Here is a 23,134-nt window from a genome sequence, read left to right on the forward strand (position 1 = left end):
CAGCAACATCAAAGGATTAACCGAGAAGATAGCTTTCGTGTGCAGCAGATGCACAGGGGCAATAAACACCACAGATGCTCAGAAAACAGATTCCATCACCCACCAGTGGGAGAAACTAGAAGTAGCTTATAGCTTCCACTACCTAGGTGACCAAGTCTGTAATGGGGGTGAATGCTCAGAGTGTTACCACTAGAATAAGAATTGCCTGGGCAAAGTTCAGACAGTTTCTACCCCTACTGGTGACAAAGGGCCTCTCGCTCAGAGTGAAAGGTAGATTGTACGATGCATGTGTGCAAACTGCCATGCTTCACAGCAGTGAAACATGGGCCGTGACTGCGGAGGACATGCATAGGCTCGAAAGAAATGGAGCTAGCATGATCCACTGGATATGTAATGTCAGTGTGCACACACGACAGAGTGTAAGCGCCCTGAGAGAAATGCTTGACATAAGAAGCATTGGATGTGGCGTGCAAGAGAGACGTTTGCGCTGGTACGGTCATGTACTACGGATGGGTGAGGAAAGATGTGTGAAGAAGTGCCATTCCCAAACAGTTGAAGGAATCCGGTATAGAGGTAGACCCAGGAAAACATAGGATGAGGTTGTGAAACACGCCCTTAGAACGTTGGGCCTCACAGAGGCAATGACGAAAGACCAAGAGCTCTGGAGATAAGCTGTGACCGTGAAGACTCGATAAATAAAGTGAGTTCATGGCTGTATCCTACACCAATTTTGCATAACCAGCCCCAGCCCATTCAAAAGTACCTTGGATCGTAGGACGACCTGCTGTGCTTACCTTGGATCATAGGGCAACCTGCTGTGCTTGAGGAGACCTATTGAGTCAAGTACATCAACATCAAAATAAAAATCAAATGGAAATTGTAGTTGTGATACCTGTGCTGGTGGAATGTAAAAAGCACCATCCGAACATGGCCGATGCCAGCGCTGCCTTGACTGGCTTCCGTGCCGGTGGCACGTAAAATGTACCAACTGATCGTGGCCGTTGCCAGCCTTCTCTAGTCACTGTGCCAGTGGCACGTAAAAAGCACCCACTACACTCACGGAGTGGTTGGTGTTAGGAAGAGCATCCGGCTGTAGAAACACTGCCAGATCAGACTGAAGCCTGGTGGAGCCTGGTGCAGCCATCCAACCCATACTAGCATGGAAAACGGACGTTAAACAGTGATGATGATGTATGGGTTGAATGATTCAAAAAGAATGGACAAGCCAGATGATTGTGCCAAGGCCCATTGTCTGCACTGGCATGGTTTCTAAAGCTGGATGCCCTTCCTAACACCAACCATTTTACAGAAAGTATTAGGTGCTTTTTTCATGGCACCAGCACAAGTAACTTACAAGACAAGACGCCATCAATTGAGGGAGGTGGTTTTATGCCAGGTGTGGAAAGGTTAAAGTATGGCACAGGGACAAAAATAGATGTCTTGGTGTAGAAAAGATATATGGTTACCCCAAATCTTCAGTGATAATGGTCTGAACTGAGCCGTAAGTAATTTGCACATCCTCTGATAACACATGAATAGTGATTCAACGATTCCCCCCCCCCACCCCCCACAGCTGCATGCACATCTGCAATGTTTTTCTCTGTTCTGTTGGTTGCGGGTCTCTCAGAATGTTCGTCAATATCGACATTTTCTCAGCCATCTTGGAAACATCTGAACCACTTGTACACTTGTGTGCAACTCATACACTCCTCTCTATACACATTCTGCAACTTTGTGTAGGCCTCTGAGCAGGTATCATCATAACAGCTTTCTCTGTCATGGTCAATGCGATGATCACATGCTACACAACTTTCTTCCGAGCACTGTTGTAAAAAGCAGAAGTGAGCTAGAATATTAAAACTTAGTGCGCATGCACAACAGAGTTTAAGGTCAATCTGTGTCAAGTAGCTTCAACCTGTGTGCTTTAGCTTCATTACTATGGGAATAGTCCGGATACCTATTGATCAGACCTCTCGTATATATGTATGTGCATGTGTTAGTCTCCTTGCCTTGATTTCATGTAATAGCTGTAAACAAACGTCACCAACATGCAAGAGGTGTCGTTTGTATCCAATCTTCCATGAAAACAATATCACACCATGAGGAATATTACCTTACTTGAAAACAGGTGAGGACTGGTAACAGGAATATCTCACTGTAGAAAATTTACCTCAACAAATTCCACACCCAATCCAGGCAAACATGGATAATTGGACATTTAAATGATGATGTCATTATACATATACAAACTAATAACATATACATCTGTCAGTTGTATTTCTCAGATCATATATTTACCTCCAGCTGATAAATTTACAATTGGTTGATAATATTTTTTAGACCTGCTTTGCAATCATTATTTTTCTATCACACAAGCATGAATACAATGTATACTGGTAGGAGTAAGTATAGTAACAGTTGTTACAACTGGATATCTTTCTTATTGCTAAAGACCATGAAATAAGACTGAAATCAGTCTATGTCTGCTTTCTTTTCTATCATAGGTGCGATAATTTTTTAAATACAGATATTTGGATATTAATTAGCATTTGAATATGCTAATTTTCCACATCTACTTGGAATGCAATACTGTGGTACTAATTAATGATTTCATTATCAATACTTCAGGTCAACTTTGCCTTCCATCTTTTTAGGCTTGATAAAATAACATACCTGTCATGTACTGGACTCACTCATATTGACTGACCCCACCCCCAATCAAAATTGTTGGCCTGTCCTTTAATTAGAAACCATTTATAAATTATGTTCACTTCATCTAGTTCATCTTTCATTGCTAGAATTAATCTTGTCATTTTTTTATTAATAATTAAAGCAAGTATGACAGAACGATCGAGTTGAGCAGAATTTTTTTTTATTTTTATTATTATCAAAACAAACATTTATAGGGAAGGGATAAAAACAAGATGCTGTGACATTCAAACTTTTCCCAAAGAATTAAAACAGAGTCACAGACTTGCCTAATCCAGAGGTTACCTCCACAGTGTTCAACACCGTTTCCAGCAACATTAGACAGAAAGTTACTTATCTGCAAAAACACCAAAAGGATGTCAAGATCATAGAGCGGTTTGACAATTTGTTTTGTATAAAAATAGCAACAATAACATAATTATATACAAGAGTCATAGAACTTTTTTTAAATATTATATTTAGCTTTTAATATTCTTTAAATATTTTACTTATTTTCATTTCATCAATGCCAAAGGTAATGATTATGTATGTTCATAAGAATGTATGTAGTAATGCTAAACAAGACAACTAAATCTTGTATGCTTAGATATGCATCTTTTTATATGATATTCTTTAATTTTCTCAGTAAGTTTGTTTTGCTTTGTTTTTGTTTTGTTTCTTTTTATAGTAAATTTTAATCTACATACTCCTCTATTATTTAAAATAGCAACTTCATAAAACTTAAATTGTTCCTTCTAAAATTTTTTGATGGTCAACGTGTTTAACTGTCTTTATTTATAGTTAGGAATGAAAAACACAAACAAAAATATAGTTAAATCAATTGAAAGTTGCTATAAGGTTAGAGTAGTTCTTCTGGTTAAATCCTAACAAACAAATGAATATATATTTGTTAAGATTGAGTAAAAATATGTTTCTTTCAATGAGGCACAAAGGTCAAGTACTTTTGAGATGAAATGGAAAGTTGTAACATTTGAACCAATTGAGTCAGTGAAGTGTAATACTATCAAATGGAGAGAGAAACAAGATCGCAGGCTTAGCTTTTCTCTTGTTCTAGAACATATGCCTGATTAAATAAATATTGCTTCATTTTGACAAGGCACAAAGACTCATATTTTAGGGAAAGCAGAAATAGAAAGTTGTTGTGATGCTGAATATTTTCTTAATGGCATTAGTGGTTTCAATGATTTCATTTGCATTTGAGAATTAAGATTGCTACAAGTCATCAATCACCAGATTACCTTTTGGGTACTGGCATCAGCATATAATATAAACTGTTATATTTTGCCAGATACTAAGTCACAAGCTACTCAAACATCATCTGAAGCTGAGACTCCCAATATACATATGTGCTTAAAAGATAATTTGTTTAAACTTACATTACAGCATTTGAAAATACTATTAATTATGTGATAACTAATGTCTTCTTAAATCATACAGTCTGTTAATTACATTATCAACAATGTTTCTGTTATACCATAGATTCATAAGAACCAATGCAGTCAGCAGATTCAATAACATTCAGCAGATGGGGAATAAATCTGTCCCAAGGATACAACACCAGTTAACTGAAGGCAACATTCTCAGATTTGACAGTTGAAAATTAAGTATACTGAAATGTCTGGAGCAAATAGAACTCACAACCTATGAACTGGTGATCCTTTTTCCTTGTCCACTTGGTAACTTCATCTCTGATGTTATTCATATATAACTCCCTTTACACATTGTAAATTACTCATACTGAAACACATTTTTACTATCTTAGAAAAAAGAGAATTTGTGAAGAAACTGTAGAATAAAAGCTTTAAAGATGATGAAAGAAATATACTCTTTTAATCAAATATATTTTACAAAATAAAAATATTGTAATTGTAAAATGTAAATTCAATAAGTTTATTGTTATAGCTTTGAATATATATATTAAAAAAAAAAAAAGATTTTCAAGGTGTATTTTACAGCAGCAGTCTGGAATGTATCAACAGATCTCATAGAAAACAACAATAAACTTTCCTTCAGTTCTAAAATTTCTTACATTAATATAGTGTAAAAATACAAAATTGAAAAAAAAAAATTATAAAAAGACAAACTTTTAGAAGAGTGGGAAAATTTTAGAAAAAAACAGAAGTCATTATCATGTCTAAGGATCAAAGACTATGGCAGTAGCTACATTACTCTGGGGCATATATATTCCTTTCTACTCTAGGCACAAGGCCCAAAATTTTGGGGGAGGGGGCCAGTCGATTAGATCGACCTCAGTACGCAACTGGTACTTAATTTATCAACCCCGAAAGGATGAAAGGCGAAGTTGACCTCAGAACGTAAAGACAGACAAAATACCACTAAGCATTTTGCCTGGCATGCTAACGTTTCTGCCAGCTCGCCACCTTCCGGAGCATATACATGTGAGATCAATAGGATTCAACACCTCTTCTAATCTTAGTCATGGAAAGAGCTGAATTCAAGACTGAAAATTAAAACAAAAGACTTGTTATAGTGTTTCCACTGATGAATTTATATCACTGTTTGGTATTTACTTACAGCTAGGAAGATTAGGTCACTGGCAGTTAATTATAGTCATGGACAGAATACAAAACTTCTAGCCACTTCATCAGTGTCGTATACCTTACTACCAACTTGGCTGTCAGCAGTTTAAAAACAAAATTAAAATTTGGTAGTATCAAAAGTGAATCATATTGCCAATGGTTAAATAACAAGTTTATTAGGGTGGGTCACATCAGATTACTTACTTATTACTGACAACAGCAGGATAGGATTTTCTTTGCCATTTAAATGTACCGAGTTGAATAATGTGAAAAATAATCATTTTTTTTTTTTTTTACAGAGGGATAAATAATAATATTCTATGTATGCAAAACTCAAACTAATGTTAAATTAATAATATATTCTACAAATTTCTTTGTGAGATATCAATTAAACAGAAATGAAAGTGAAAAACATGTTTATTCAACTTTAAAGTGAAAAACACTGAAAATATTTGCTGTATAGAAAATAGTTATCCTCTTTTTATTAGTAGTAGTAGTAGGAGGAGGAGTTTGTATTGTGTGCTGGAAAAGGAAAAACAGCACTCATGATCCTTTCCAAATCTTTTGAGGTTGATCAGAGAAAAGGAGCAAGTTATCCTCAAACCAGAATGCTTGCAAGAGAATGGACTTCACTAAAAGTACCCAAGGACCAGGTTGTAGTGGTGTTAAACAAAGTGACAGCATAAGCCTACGACCTATGAACAGAAACAGTCCCTCAGATGAGATTCCACAAAGGCTGTGTCAACCAAATTTCATTCAAGGGTTTGATTCACCTAATGCTATGCTAGAAGAAACTTGCCCAAGGTTTTACACAGTATGATTAAACCCAAAGCTACATAGTTGCAAAGAGTGATTCTTGAAGACACAACTATGTCTGCAACCATTTTAATCAAAATCACAAGAGGGAGCTAATCAATAATACCTACAAGTTTATATTAAATAAAATAAATCACTATTATCAATTTATAATTCAATGCAGTGTTTTGTATGGAGGGTTGATATTTATATTTAATATTTATGAGATATACTTTGTCAAACTAACAAGCTCTAAACTTGCAAAAGTCAATTTTTTTTCCTTTATAGGGCAATAAAACAGGGCTCACTAATACATAGATCTATTATATACCTTTCCAACATATATCAAATTTGTGTCTAGTCTCAAAATAGGAAAAAAAATGAAAATTTCTGATCAAGGGAATGGCATTTACTTGCAGAAACTTTAATACACTAAGAAACTTCTTAACATTTAAACCAGCAAAATATAGCCATCACAGGGACTTCATTGGTGAGAAAAAAATTCTTCCATCAAATCACATAGAAAATTAAGCCTTAGTTATTGTTTTTAATCCCAATAAACAATTATTAAACACACATACAAAAAAAAAAACTAAAAAATTATTAAAAAATTTTTTTTTTAATCAACAAATTAGTTTAGAGCTGGTTCTAAACTTGTTAGACAATCCAATGTTTTGTGAGAGTTGTATTTGTTAATCACTGCTTGTTGTATTTTTCTTTGCAGGTTAAAAAAAAAACCTATTTGCAAAATAGTCAAAAAGATCAAATAACCTTATATATATATATATATATATATATATATATATATATATATATATATATATTTCCTCTCAACCCTTTGTCAAAGAGCATAGGCTCAAAATGTCGAAAACTTTTCCATTCTTCTTGAGCATCAAACTAATATACCTGCTTGTTGTTCCCTCGCCTGTCTTCGGTGTGTGTGTGTGTGTGTGTGTGTGTGTGTGTGTGTGTGTGTGTGAGGGAGAGAGAGAGAGAAAGAGAGAGAGAAAGAGCCATTTACTAGAGCAGTGAATACTCACCTAACTATAACTTCATTTTTGTTTCTATCTAAAATACATTTTTAGGGGTTGATGCTTTATTATTTGACTCACATATTTCCTACATTTATATACATACTTATATATATTCATACTATTCATACTTCACCTGAGACTGAACTCAAACTATATTTCGTTTGCACAGAATTGGATTTTAGTAATCTTATTCACCATGCTGTGCACAAAATAAAAGTTTCTAGAAGCAATCTTAGATCAATCTGTAAACAAAAACAAAAAAAAGATCCTGTATAGGTTTTTGATGATGAGTATTCCAGTACTTCAAACAGCCGAAGACCTTATTAATTGTATTAGCAGATAAGTAGCTGTGTGTTCCACAGACTTATGCATTGTAATTTATATCTCTGACACAATCAATATAACAGTGTGTGAGAGACTTCCACACACCTGTCAACTTGAATGCACATTCACAAGGCTTAAGTCAAACAGGTTATGCTAGAAGACACTTGCCCAAGATACTGCCCAGTGCATGGAATCGAACTTGAGATCTCATAACAACAAAGTAAGAATTCTTAACCTCTTAGTCATGCCTGCATCCAACACACACACACACACACATGCTCCAGTTACTAGGATATGAATAAACAGATGAAAGGTTGGTAATTAGTATGTCACCAATACAATTTTATGCTGATGGCCAAGACCATAACTTTCAAATGGTCCAGTCTACTCAGCCATAAATAGGTGTCAAATGGTACGAATAACTGGAATAAAAATTACAGCTTAAATATACACAAAAGAAATAAATATATACAAATGAAAAGGAAATACATACCTGAAACACATATACATTACAAACAAACTAGACACAGGAGGAATCTCTACACAATCACTTAACCTGCTGAAAATAGCAACCAAATTTCCAATAACCCTTATGTAAAGAAAGAAAACACTGGATAATGTAGTTCAAGGCATACACCTAAAACAAATGAGTGATCACAGCTGGAATGCCTTTAATCACAGGTCTGCTTGATCAGGTTTGACCTGAGGCTAAACAACAACAAACAAATGTAAACAAAATCTATAAATATGGATAATACACACATATATATGCACCTATAGATATACTGTTGCACATAAACACATGCATGTGAGCTTTATATTAGGTATGTCTTCTTTATTTCTGATCTGCACTCTACTGTACAGCAGTCTGTCCTTGGATGGTTCCAGGAACATGTTTTTTCTGTAAGAAGAGGCTGTAAACCCCTTTCTCAACCCTTCTCCATTTATAAAGAAAGGGCTGCTATGAGTAATTCTCTCCAACCATTACCACAATGCAATGTAAACAATTTCAAGAGACATAATACAACCTCAGCAGGATTTGAACTCAAAGTGCTGAGAAGTGGAACAAAAGAAATACATTTGATGCTCTACTGACTCTATCAATTCACCATCTTCTATCTGCTTTAACAAAGTGGATAAACTTCATTTATTATCATCAGTTCATTTTACACTATATGAAAGGAAACCAGCTGCACCATTATAACATACAAGCTACTTAAACTATAAGCTTATCCTTAGAATAAATAACAATGAAAGCCAGCCAGTAAAATATTTCAGTCTTAATGAATACTTTTGGGTCTATTAACTTTTGTAATTTGACTGTTAAACTGTCATTAAAAGAAAAAAATCAACGACTAGCAGAGACTGACTTATTAATTCAATATCATTGCTCATTTAACATCTGTTCATCCATCCTAATATGAGTTGGACAAAATCAGGGTGACTGAAAAGTCAGGCTATAGAAATATCACTAATATCCTTGTTTTTTTCTTCTGTAAATTGAATATGAGTTTGTCATTCTTGCCTGTGTATCCAGATTTTTATGGTCACCCCATACACATTAAAGCATTGTTTTGCAGCCAGGTATCCTTCCTGTCACTAATTCTCACCTGTTTTAAGAATAAGAGATTTTCTTTTTATTTGACTTCATAAGTGCAGAGATGAAGGACAATAAATTGTCCTCCAACTCACTGTAAGCCTACACCCATTTAAAAATGCGTTTGTATGTTTGTGTGTGTGTGTGTGTGTGTATGTTCACGTGCATGTAAGCATGTGTGAAAATTAATGAGGGTTGGTGACAGGAAGGGCATCTGGGCATAGAATACCTGCCTCAAAAGAATTGTATGACCCCGTGTAAGTATGGTAAAATGGAAGTTAGACAATCATGATGAATGAAACGGTGTGTGTGTGTGTGTCTGTCTGTCTGTCTTATATTAAAAATAATTCTTTTATTTTCTTGTCAATCATACATACACACAGTTCCTCAGATTTTCATCAACATCAACTACCAGTACAATACTCAATAAGAAAGCCTCTCTGCAATCACTAAAACAGTGAGGAATTGCAGTCAAATTACTGCAAATGATAGCCTTTTAAAAAAACTGGGCATAACAGCCACTATAATCTTAGTGGGATTTTAGAGATCAAAGGATGTTACATACTTTCCTTAAAGGCTTTAATACTGTAAGTGAAATAGCTTCAAATAGGAATTAAAACTGGGTTATGAGCGTAACTTATTGAGCACCTACCTCTTGTTCTCTACTATTGGCCAACATCTTTTTTTATTTTGTAATTAATTGTAAGATCCAAGAAACATTTGAAGTATTTGACTAGTACATACAAAAAGAAACAAAAAGAAAAAAACAACTTAAAAGTCTTCATACATTGAGTTTTGAAGCTTAAAAATACAACTAAATTTGTATTGATATTATAGTTACACAAGGATAGAACAACAAAGAGGCAGAAAGTGGAATATAACAGGAATTAAGAATATTGAAAATGTAATATTTATCAATGAGTCCATGGAAGTAAATTATTCCCTCTTCAAAAGTATGCCTATTGTGTGCCAATTTTTCTTTTGGCATATTTTTGATTTTTGATTTTTAATTCTATTTACTTTCAAGTAAAAATAAGATATATTGAGTAGATATTTTGAAAGGGCAAAAAAAAAGAAAAAATTACAAAAATATAATTTCATTTATTAGATTTTAAAATATTTTTGATGTTTTATATTCAAATAGATTTTCATAGAACATTACATAAGGATTATTATAAAGTCTTAAATAGGTCATTTTATTTTTAATATAATAACTATCAATTAATTTGAAACATTTTCTTTCTTTATTTCTTTTTTGCTGCTTGAAGTTTATTTTTGTTTTTGTTTATAGTTGTCATTAAGTAAAAAAAATATGTCAAACAAGTAACTTCTAAAAATACTAACAAATCACTAAGTAGAATGCTTCTTTAAGAGTTTTGGAAAATTTATTTATAATCTTTTTATGCAATAGAAAAAGAGTTTTTTTTTTTAACCAAAATTAAAAAGAATTATTTAGAAAACAACTTGGAAAATAAACTCAAAGTTTACAAAAAACTTTTCGAAAAACAAAACAGAAAAACAATAACCACCATCAGGATGGAAAGAAATACTAGCATTGTTAAAATGTAAAAACATAATCTAGAAGACAACCAAGCTATCTAAACAGAAAATACTGGTAGGGAAAAAGTATGTATGCTTGTTTTGTTTTGGCAGTATATATATATATATATATATATATATATATATATAAAGATATATTGGCAGTATGCTAGAAAATACAAATTTATTGGCAGCTCCAATGTCTGGGATCTTTATTATTATTAAAGACAATTGCCTTTCATTTGTATAATCTAAAAGGAGACAAACCACTGAACAAATATATACATATATACACATACACACACATATAAAATATATATATAATACATATATAATATATGTAATATATATTATATAGTATGTTTTATATATCTACAGCATTACTCAGAGTTTGTTATTTTACAGGTGTGTGCTTATTAGTCTATGGTCTGATGAACGAGACACGCCAGCAGTGTTTACGAGTGCTGAGTGTACACTCAGCTCTTGTTGAGTTTTAGCCAACGTTTTGATTGATATGATGATGATGATGATGATGATGATGATGGTGATAATGATAATGATGTAGATGCTAATGATGATGATGATGATGATGGTTTAAGGCCAAGAGATTAATGGTTGCAAGCTTAAAAGTTCATTATTGTTTTGAGGTAACAGTAAATTCTCATGAGAGAATAAACTTGAGACTAAGACAACAATATCAAGAATACCTATCAACAAAGATCATTCAAAAACTTCTGGTCTGAGGGAGCCTTCATGTGGTCACTCAACCTGTTAGAAATAGCAACCAAATCTCCCTCAAATCATACTTCATTAATGTCATGGGAAAAAAAAGAAGGACGCATTGAATAATGTAAGTTTCCTGGATACCCGTAAAAGGGCAGGTTGGTTATAGTAGGAATACCTTTAATCAAAGTCTGCTTAATCAGGGTCAACCTGGGGCTAAACAACAACAACAACAACAACAACAACAACTTTAAAAACTTCATTGTCACTGTTGTTATAAAATTTTAAAAAATAAATGAAGCTTATAAAAAAATATATATAAACAACTGCAACATCAACAACATCAATGACAATTGTTACAAATAAAACCTATCAAACATCAGCATATTTGGATTCACGGCGGATAGTGACTTGCATGTTTTGACAAAATTTGGGAGATGCAAAAGGGACGCAATTGAAATACTGACAAGCATCACATTGATAGACAGGAGATACATAAAATAGGATAATGAGAATTACAAAAAACGTAATACATAGACCAAGGCTAGCAAAAATTAATATCAGTTTCTTCCTTTTGTCCTTGAAACCAAAGGTAATATAAGGTAGAAATGCAAAAGCAAGGAATAATCCTACAAAGAATCCAAAAATGTGTGCCCAGTTGTCTATCCAAGGAAGTAAACCGAGTACAAACAGGAGTAGAAGAATTGCAACAAATTTTATGACAGATTGCCAAGGAGATTTCTGAATTTCCCAGCTTTGTATAATTTCAACGATATAGCAAGCAAGAATTCCTAGTTGGGCACCAGAAGGTCCAGCCTGAAAAATAAAAATAAAAAAAAGAAAGGAATAAAAGATGCACTTAAAATAGAGGAGGAGGGGAGGGGAGGGGAGGGGAGGGGAGGGGGGAGGGGGAGGGGAGGGGAGGGGGAGGGGAGGGGAGGGGGAGGAGGAGGAGGAGGAGGAGGGGAGGCAGAGGTAGCAGTGACGGCAGCGGTGACAGCAGCGGCAGCAGCAGTGGTTCAACAACTGCCTTAAAGAAACCCCAGTTCAATGTTGTCAAGAAGGGAAAACTTCAATAGAATTCTGAGTCAGTGTAGGGCATATCATGCTTTTGCAATGCTTACCTGGACATCCTTCTGCATTGAAAGAATGTTGCATCCCAGATAAGATTTCCTCAAAGAAGTTACTGAATCAGTACTTCTTCACTATGGCTCTTCAACATGGACACTGAACAAGAGACTTGAAAAGAAGCTTAATGGTATGTACAGAAGAATGCTTCATGCAATTCTCAGTCTTTCTTGGCAGCAACACCCTACAAAGCAGTGACTGCATGGTGGTCTTCCTACTATCACCTCAGTATTCAGAGAAAGAACACATTATGCAGGACACTGCTGGAGAAGCAAGGATGAAATATCAAGCAATCTCCATCTCTCAAAACCCATGCATGGACATGTGAGTATTGGCAGACCAAGAAGAGCATATATCAATCAATATGTGAAAGACATTGAATATCAAGTTCAAGATATGACGACTACTATGGAAGATCAGTACAGAGGGTGTGGAAGAGTTGCATTAGTCCAGGCAAGTCAACTGACCAGATAGACAGAGAGTAGTAGCAACAATTTCTGATTTGGGCACCAGACTGACAATGAGAAGTGATTAGTCAATGCCATCAACTCACGGACTTGACTGGTACTTCATTTTATCCTTGAAAGGATGAAAGGCAAAGCTGACCATGGCAGGATTTGAACTCAGAATATAAAGAGCTAGAACAAATACTGCAATGTGTTTTGTTTGATGTTCCAGTGATTCCATCAATCCACTGCTCTCAAAATAATTTCTTACAAAGGCCATAATTTTAGGGAGGGCAGAGTAAAGTTGATTACATCAATAATAATAATAATAATCCTTTCTACAATAGGCACAAGGCCTGGAATTTGTGGGGAGGGGGCTAGTCGATCACATCAACCCCAGTACATGACTGGTACTTAATTTATCAACCCTGAAAGAATGAAAGGCAAAGTTGACCTTGGCAGCATTTGAACTCAGAATGTAAAGACGGACAAGATACCACAAAGCATTTTGCCGGGCATGCTAACGATTCTGCCAGCTCGCTGTCTTACTAATAATAATAACTATCGTTATGATGATATTTTCTTTTATTTTCCACCAGGGCAAAGGATGACAGGGACAATACAATGACAGACATAATTCATGAAGATTTACATATAATAAAATGATTTTAATAAAAAAAGGGAAAGTACACATCATATGCAATAAAACAAAGAAGGGAAGTATACATAGTATACAACAGTAAAAGGAAGGAAGTAAAATAATGAAATAATGATGTGATCCTCCTGTATCAGGAAGACCTCTCGAGATAATCAAGGAACTCCACCATCCAAGATCTCCCGGAATACCAAGAACAAGTGCCCTCTCCAATTCCTTTTCTCTGAATCACAGGTCTACACTTCAAACAGTATCATTTCTGCAACTTTCATCCACTTTTCAATAAATTCACTAGAGGGCAGCACCTCCCTCTCCACCCTCACTTTCCTTTCCAAGTGAAACTTGGAAAAGTCGATGAGGGCTCTACCAAAGAAGAATGTCTGTCCTCATTCTTTTCGGCCTCATCTACCAAACAACCTCTTTTGTCACAGTCCCCAATCAAAGGGTGGCGGGGCTATCAGCACTATAAACTCTACCAACAGATGGATCCGTCCCACTTGTGACAGCAGTTGTTCAACATAACTCCATAAGTCAGCAATAACCGGACATTAAACAAGTGAATGCAGAACAGTTTCATCGCTCTGCACACACCTCAGATAAGCCCATATGACAACACATCTGTTCCTGTAAAAATTATCTGAAACTGGTAGCACGGCCAGGCCAAAGACATCTGGAAATTATCCATAGTAGTCCCCTGGAAAGCCCTCCAGAACAGACTAGCCAATTCATTATCATCAATGCCCAGGGTCTCCCTGAGGACATTGTCGCACTTTCCTGCAACTAATTCTTAGTGGAACATCCATCAATCCTATTACCTGACTGGTAGAGGACAGTGAGCACCTGACAACATTCTAGGTGCCAGGTGCCAGGTGCTGAGTCTCAGTCTATCCTTCACCCAGAACTGCAGCTCCATAGAACCCACACACATGTTCAGTGTCTAGAAATCGCTGCAGGTGGCACAACCTAAGTGCATGTCTGTGCATCAGAAGCTACAGCATGCCTAAGCCACTAATGCAGAGGGTGCTGGCAGCAGACTAACTGCCTAACCATTGGAACGCGTCCCTTCCACCTGATCAAGCAGTTTCTGGGGCAAAGCACAATGATCAGGTGATGACAAAAGCAATATAGGCATTTGCCACCTCTGCCTGACCTTTCAGGGACAGCTTCCTCTTTGCCCATTTCTGGCTAAATCTGGCCACCCTGTCTGTCACCTCATCCCAGTTCTTACCACTGAGCAGGTGCCACTGTGTATTGCAACAATTCAGCCTCTGAAAACATGTCTGAAACTGGTCACTTTCATGACGGGTTCTAAGTAGCTATTGAATGCTTTCAACTGATGCAAATTGATGAGGGCCCCACGGAAACCAGGTTTAATTCCAGCCCTTTCAATGATGTATCACATAAGGTGGAGGTTGTGATGGATAGGTCTGTTTAGGATTCTACATGTCTGCACTTCCACCACCAATATTTTTGTTAACACCTTGGCCAAAATTTTAAGCTCTTGGTTTAGCAGAGTTATGGGCCAAAAATTCCCTAGCACATCCCCATTGTCAGTGTCCTTCCTCAGCAGTGTCACCACACTCCGGCTAACAGCACTAGGAATTCCCCCGTTCTGCTGTTAGTTATGACAGAAGTTTGCCAAGAGGCCACAAAACAAATCTGGCACGAATGCATGAAATCCATAGGGCAGACCATCCAAACCAGGCGATCTGTGACTTGTGCAATCGCTCATCACCTCCTATATTCCAGTGGCCATTATCAGCTTTTCACTGAACCTCATGACAGCTGCTGAGAGCTGTGGCAAAATGTCTACATATGAACTAAAGTCTTCTACTATCGTCAACCCATCATCCTCCCCAAACAGCTGTGCAAAGTGCTGCTGGAAAATCACACACATCTGCTCAGAACCAAGTAGCATGTGCCTGTCCTGATTTATCAAAGATTCAATCGTGGTTTTGTGGCCATGTCACATCTCCACTGTTCAGAATGTTTCTGGACACTGGAAGAAATCTGGCCTTCTAGCCTCTGTCGGAGCATAAATAGCCCCCAATCTTTAAAGGCACTACATTCACTGCCATTCATGTCTAGGACCACCAACCTACAGTCTAGGTCTAAGACGACAACCCTTACTTTAAGACCTAAGGATTTTTGGAATAGCACTGCTGCACTGCCACTCACTCTAGACAGACCACAAAATGAGAATATCTCATAGTCTTCTTCCAAACTGAATCTAGGCCCTGAACATTTACACAACCTACTCTAAGTGTAGCCATTTAGATTAGAGAAAATAAAATGGATTCATTTACCTTTGACTTCAGGGATGACTGTCTTCTTTGTGGCCGAAGAGAGAGTGGAGAAAGGTCTTTCTAGTAAGTTTTTTTTTGAAGTACTGACTAAAACTCCAATAACCTATGGGAATTTCAGTTTTAAATCCAAACAGATACATATACGTATCTGTTTGGATTAACATTCTGTCCGATGGAGTTTTCGGGAGGAGTTCAACAAAACCTTCCCCACTTAAAATGTTTTGCTGTTAATTACTTCCTCAATCAATTCAAAGTTGCTCTTCTGAACAAAAATGAAGTTAATGAAGGGAGTAAGTACCTAAGAGTGTGTCTGTTGGTCATTTTGTCTTTCAGGTGTTTCTTTTTTGTTTTCATGCTTTTTTTTGTTTTCATGCTGTGAGTGCTTGTAAAATTGGGTTTTATTCTTGTGATGAAGGTGATGTTAGTGTTGAAGTTTTTTGTATTTGGTTTTGTAACAGACTTTTTATATTATTGTTGTGTCTTATGGCCTTCAATCTAGGGCTGGCTTCTATTTATTTCAGTTTCAGTCTTTCTCTTATCTCTCAACAAAGGCTTTTTGGTGCAATTTCAACAAGGTCTTTGCTTTTGTAAAGACTGAGTTGGAGAAAAGAAGCAGATGTGAGCTAGTTGTATTATTCACACCTTGAAGAGTGGTAGTAACAGTGGAGAGCTTCATGCCTTCTCCAACATGGGTCCAGATGTTTCTGCAAGTGTATCACTCTCAGTACATGCTTACATGTCATCAGTAATTTCCACTTGGCTCTTCAGAGACATCTCAGTGAGAGTCAGAATGCCACTCTACTTGCAACCACTTCCTAGTTTTTATCCACCAGAAGGTCCAACCTAAATCATACCCTGAGCACCTTAAGTGGGCCCTTGATCCAGTGTCAGGCATTTTCTATCATTAAATAATGATATTGTAACATCTTTTCTCAAAAGTAAGCACAGCGAAAGAAAGAAAGCAATATACACAACACATATAAAACAATGTTTCTCCTAATTAACATTATTAATTGAAAAGAATAAACATACCTCCACTTGATATGGTAGAAAAATACCACTTGCAAGGTTGCCAGCAATACCACTACCAATATATATGATTGATATTCGCACCCAACCAGTTAATTTTTCAATATCTCGCATCACAAAAGCTTGGTATAACACTGTAAGTATCAGGTGGATGAAACTGAAATAAATCAATAAAAACACTAGAATATTTAGAGAGATTAACACCAGCAGAGTTAGAAACAATGCTTGAATGTAGAAATAAAATATAACGTACACATATACATCCATGCAAACCTAGGCGCATATGTGCACACACACACACACACAAATTCCAACTAATTAATGTAAGTATTCAGCTAATTTCTACAGAAAAGAAATTACATTGGTGCAAGCAACCAAATTCACTCACAAGGCATTGCTTGGCCTGGGAAGTAGAAAATATTTGCCCACAGTGCTGTGCTGTGCAGTGAAACTGAACCTGAAATCATGAGGTTGTGAAGAAAATTTTTTAACCACACAGCCATTCCTGCACATCATATATAAGCATATTTTCTTCTGCGAAAAACTGTTCAAAATCTACTCCAGGAGTCAGTCTCAGCTTCACTTATCAAAGCTACTTCAACATCACTGAAACAATGCTGACCAAAGCTACTAATATGCTCTATTGACATAGCTATTAACCAATTAGATATTCCAACTACAATACACCTAAGAAATTTACTATCACAATATAAAGCTTACAACCTCTGAATAAATATAATTTATGTAGTTTATAAAACACTGGGATCAGTGTAATAGATTGTTCCCTATAACCAACTAACTCCCTTCTCTCAAAATTACTGGCCCTGTGGCTAAATTACAAACACTTATTATAATTATCTAAATATAAAGGTATGAATCTACTATGCAAGCCCCTTGTTAACCAAATAGCTAAAAGGATTTGTTTGTTTGTTTATTTGTGTGTATCCTTGTTCAGACATCATATGATGCTTGCAAATCAGCATCATACAAGAGATGATGTTCATTTCTAGTCTTTTGAGAAAAACATATCTAGCTAAGGGAAAATACCATCTTGCCAGTGAGATTTGTTGACAGGAAGTATATCTAGACAGAGAAAAATTTACCCCAACAAATTTTGTCTCATCCATAACAAGCATGGAAAAGTGGATGTTAAATGATAATGATGAGGACAAGGATGATGCTGATGATGACAATTGAACCTATTTCGTTAACAGCTCAATTCAATAACCTCATGTATTAATGCATTACTTAAATGGTCAAGTCAGCAAGGTAGCATCAATAAGATCACACCATCTGCTGGAAATAGGAGCCAAATCTTCCTCAAATAGCATCAGACCATCTTAAAATGTTTATAGCACTCATATGTCAGTATGGTCTGCTCTCAAATGATGATGATGATGACAACAATAACAATGATAATACTTACCCTGCATGAAGAAACAATGTTGTGAACAATCTATAAAACTGATCAGGTTTGTCTTTGTAGAGGAATGGTATCATGCCACATATTTGACTCAAACAGTCAACCTGCATAAGATATAAATTAAATAGAATTTATCAATAGATATATAAATAACAAACCTCTAGTGAATGTGGCCTTACATGGACAATTCCTTAGTAAAAGTAGTAGAGAAAGAATAGAATGGTGGTCATCAAACAACATCAAAGAAAGGCGGGGAGCTAAATGGCAGTAAGTCTGATGATTGGGAAAAATGGAAGAAAGAGGTTGTCTCTCTGGCTTTACAGCTATGGCCTTCTTAGGCTACAGATTTTCATGACAAAATAGCAAAACAATGCAAAGAAGCACAAAGAACACAAATCTAATAATGTCATAAGCCAATTCAAAAACAGGCTTTTATTCAAACTTTGCTTGCCATCTAATCAGTAGATTAGACGAGTGGTTTTATATTAGGTAAAGACAGTATCCATTCATCAACATCATTCAACACTGTGACATCCTTTCGTACTCAATTCAAAATAGCATTTCTATATTTTTATCTGCTATTTACTATTATAGAAAAGAATTAATAAGAGAATATAATAGTTCATAAAAAATATCATGGCTTTGTAGTTAAAAAGTTTGCTTTGCAACCAAATGGTTTCAGGTTCAAACCCACTACATGACACCTTCAGATTGACCGATGCCCTGTGAATGAAATTTGATTGATGGAAAAAAAATTATGGATAGGAAGGATTTAGCAAAATGTTTAATGCAACGTTTGGAAATTGAGACACAATATGGATGACAAGAGCAGGAAAAGATTGTACATAAGTAGGGTTTAACAAAGGTGATACACAGCTTGCTATTTTATGGAAATAGAAGTAATTATGTAGAAGTAGAAGAAGAGACAGAAAGAGAGGAAATAGCATATTTATAAGGCAGTGATTGCAGTATGTTGGTGAGTAAATCTTTGACAATGATCATCATCATTAGACTTCCACTTTCCATGCTGGCATGGGTCAGATGGGTCATCACAGCTTGAGTCAGTTGTTACTTGAAACTAGAGTCCTCATCAAAGGACCATATCTCACCTGTACATTTCGTTTTTGGTATAGTTTCTATAGCTAGATACCCTTTCCTAACACTAACTTTAGAAAGAGTATGGGGGGACGTTTTACCATGACACCAACATTAGAGAGGTTGGCATATCCTCAAAAAGACTAAATGGTCCTTTTTACTCTATGTTGTTTCCACATGTTTACCAACTACTTTACATTATATACTGGGTGCATTTTATTGAGACACCAGTACTAGAAAGGTTGTCTCCTGCAAGACAAAGGGGTACTTTCTACATTGTTTTCATTTGTTCAAAGCAAATGTGACAGAGGGTGAATGAAGGAAGAGAGAATAAAAGTATGAGTGCACAGAAGCAGTACATTCCTTAACATGTGAACCAAACACTCAAATCTGGAGCAGTCTTGCTCTTTAAAGAGAGTCAGTAAATCACTGAATCTGGGGAGAAAACCAAGTCTTTGGAATACTTTTTTAGGGAAAGTGACAGATATAAGAGGTCACTCTGACAGAACATAAAAGATTGCGAAACCTAGCATTTGTAGTGGCTTGTAGGGTTTTAGTTTTGTGATGTTAAAGAGTAGGTAGACTATAGTGTTGGTATACAATACCAAAGTCAATTTACAATGGACAAATAATAAAAAAATAAATGCGCCCTTTTAAAGCCTAGCCAGGCTCATGGGCCAGGTTTCAATAGCGTATGTGTTCCCCAGCTGGACGGGACGCCAGTCCATCGCAGCGTTACTCATTTTTGCCAGCTGAGTGGACTGGAGCAACGTGAAATGAAGTGTTTTGCTCAAGAACACAACGCGTCGCCCGGTCCAGGAATCAAAACCACAATCTTACAATCATGATGCTGACACCCTAACCACTAAGCCACGTGCCTACACTGGACAAAGCTTATGCAAAAAAGAAGTGTTGCAACAGAAGCATGAAGAAACAGAACTTCTGAGCTTTAGAAACTCCATATGCACAGTGCTTAACCTAATAAATAACAAATGCAAGAAAAAGAACCACAGCAGCTGTAGTTGTAGTACTAATAGTATAATTAACAAAAATCAAATACCTGAGAACAAAGGAAAGCCTCTTCATGAAAGTAACCCCGAATGAATTCACAATGTTTCCGTGTAGTTATAAAACATTCTCCCTGAATACCATGGCAACACGGTCGGGCTACAATTTCACATGACATATGTCGGTCAAATTTGCTTGCTTTTGATTGATTTGGTTTAGTACTTTCTTCACAAATCTGAAAAGGAAAACAATTTTCTGATGAAATCTCAATGAAATTTAATATCCATTCTTCCATGTTAGCATGGATAGGGGAGATTTTGAGTAATTCTACCACTAGAAACTGAGGCAATCATATATTTTGGGCCTTGGCAAGGGAGCACAGCATAATGGACATGAGCAAGCTACATTCTACTATTACCATCCGTTAGTCATACCATCAGAGCAACAATTTCAATGAAAAGAAACAAATGAATTTCACATGAGCCAATGAGGAAGGCTCTTTGTAGTCATTTGACCTGCTGTAAATAGCAGGCAAACCTATCTTCCAATCAAATCCAACTGTCTTTAAAAAAGAAGAGCACACTTGATGATGTAGTCCCAGATATACTCATCATTATCCTCATCATTTAAAGTCTGTTTTCCATGTTGGCATGGGTTAGACGGTTTGACTGAAAACTGGTAAGCTGGGGAGCTGCACTATGTTCCAATCGGATTCGGCTTAGTTTCTACGGCCGGATGCCCTTCCTAACGCCAACCACTCCATGTAGAGGGTACTTTTTACATGCCGCTAAGTCTAAATAAAAAAAACATACAATGATAGTCAAAGCTGGAACACCTTAAATCATGGCTCTGTTCAATCTGGGATGACTTGGCCAAACAACAACAATCACAACATTATAGGTATAGTAATATTTGAGTTTTATTACTCATGTGGCATATGACTCGTGTGGCATATGACTCATGTGGCATATGACTCATGTGGCTCAGGTTACAATTCTTTGATATTACACATTGAGTTTAATAATAATTGGATTATGGTCAAAGATTTTGTCAGATGCTGGGTATGTTTTTACTGATCTTAAACAGATTTTAAATCTTTGGTTGACCACGATATAACCAATTTGGTTTCTGAATACATCAATGAGACTCTCCTAGGTTTATAGCTTTATGGCTGGTTGCTGGAATAAGGCATTTGCAATTATTAAGATATTTCTCTCATAAAATCCCCATACTCTTTTACCTCTTTCATTCTTTTCACCTAAGCCATGTGTTCCCATTGCATTGTTGATTTTTCTCTTTGCCTACCTTTGCATTTAGGTCTCCCACTACACATGTTATGTCTCCATCCTTGACATACTTTAAACATTTCTGTACTTCCTTGTAAAACTTTTCAATATCCTCATCATCATGATCTTGGGTTGGTGCATATATTTGAATTATGTTGATGATAAATGGTAAGAATGTAAGTTATAGAAAGACTATCACTATAAGGAAAAATAAATGGCAAAAGCTCGAAGAAGTAGACCTAGCACAAACTGGTTTGATAACATCAAACCAGTTTGTTGATGAGTACCAAGGATGTTTCTGCAGACTGACAGGTAATAACTATTACTTCAGCATTGCAAACTAACAAGGGATTTCTTGATTTTACAGTATTACCACTACATTATTTACATTTGACAGATATTTGTCCTCATCTTGTTTGTTGTTAACACAATGTTTTGGCTGATATACCCTCTAGCCTTCATCAGGTGTCTTGGAGAAATCTCAAACCTGGGTTCTCATTCCTAAAGTATTTTTCAACATTACTATTATTATTATTATTATTATTATTATTCAGGTTACTGCTTGGAATCGAACTCAGAATCTTGTAGTTAGTAGCCCGCGCTCTAAACCACTACGTCATATGGCATAGTGGTTAAGAGTGCGGGCTACTAACCCCAAGATTCCGAGTTCGATTCCAGGCAGTGACCTGAACAACAACAGCAACAACAACATCGAAAAATACCTTAGGAATGAAAACCCAGGTTCAAAATTTCCCCAAGACACCTGATGAAGGCTGGAGGGTATATCAGCCGAAACATGTTAACAACAAACAAGATGAGGACAAATATCCATCAAATGTAAATAATGTAATTAATGTACATAATTCCTCATCTCTTAAATATAGAACAGAGGTTGTTTAGAACAATGATCAGTTTCCACTTTGTGGTATCTAACTGGACAACTAAGATTTTTGAGAGTTAAGCATTTTGCTTACAGATACAAAGCATTTCTGTTAACATGTTATGAACTGCTAATCCCTTGTATGGTTAGCCTATCCACCCAGCCATTTGTATTCCCCTGCTATATTTATAACATTTGATATAAAGTGGATGAAAATAAGTAATATTTAAAGACAATCTTACTGGCCAGTTCAAAATATCTGTGTCCCATTCAAAAGGAGCTTGTGATGCTGGTTTATTGCAATATCTGTAAACAAGATGAATGCAAACAAATTAAAATTTTGGAGAATGAAGATAACTAGGTATAGATATTTACTTTTCAAAGATGGGATAGAGTTAGCTGACTGATTACTCTTAACATAATTATACATTATTATTAATATTCCTCAATCCTGTAGTAATGAAAGGTATAGCTGCCAATGTGTATACATATGCACACACACACGTGAGTGTGTGTATGTGTGTTCACATACATAAAATACATAGAAACACACACACGCATGATGGACTTCTGCACATTTTCACTCATTAGTTAGCCCAAAGCTAAAGAAGACAGTT

General features: G+C 36.0%; 1 protein-coding gene across 1 annotated transcript in view; it reads right to left on the bottom strand.

Annotated features, from left to right (window-relative positions):
* Nucleotides 1-2,855: 2,855 nt before the first annotated feature.
* Nucleotides 2,856-23,134, bottom strand: part of LOC106867845 (inactive rhomboid protein 1) — an 88,090-nt gene continuing 67,811 nt past the window's right edge. The window contains exons 11-15 of the mRNA XM_014912879.3: nt 22,760-22,823; nt 20,404-20,586; nt 18,252-18,352; nt 16,829-16,982; nt 2,856-12,077 (exon numbers count right to left, since the gene is read on the bottom strand). Of these exons, the coding sequence (XP_014768365.1) occupies nt 11,634-12,077; nt 16,829-16,982; nt 18,252-18,352; nt 20,404-20,586; nt 22,760-22,823 (946 nt within the window). The 3' untranslated portion in view covers nt 2,856-11,633. The remainder of the gene's footprint in view (nt 12,078-16,828; nt 16,983-18,251; nt 18,353-20,403; nt 20,587-22,759; nt 22,824-23,134) is intronic.

The sequence above is a fragment of the Octopus bimaculoides genome, chromosome 10, assembly GCF_046866305.1.
Source record: "Octopus bimaculoides isolate indiv1 chromosome 10, ASM4686630v1, whole genome shotgun sequence".
Taxonomy (NCBI): Eukaryota; Metazoa; Mollusca; class Cephalopoda; order Octopoda; family Octopodidae; genus Octopus; species Octopus bimaculoides.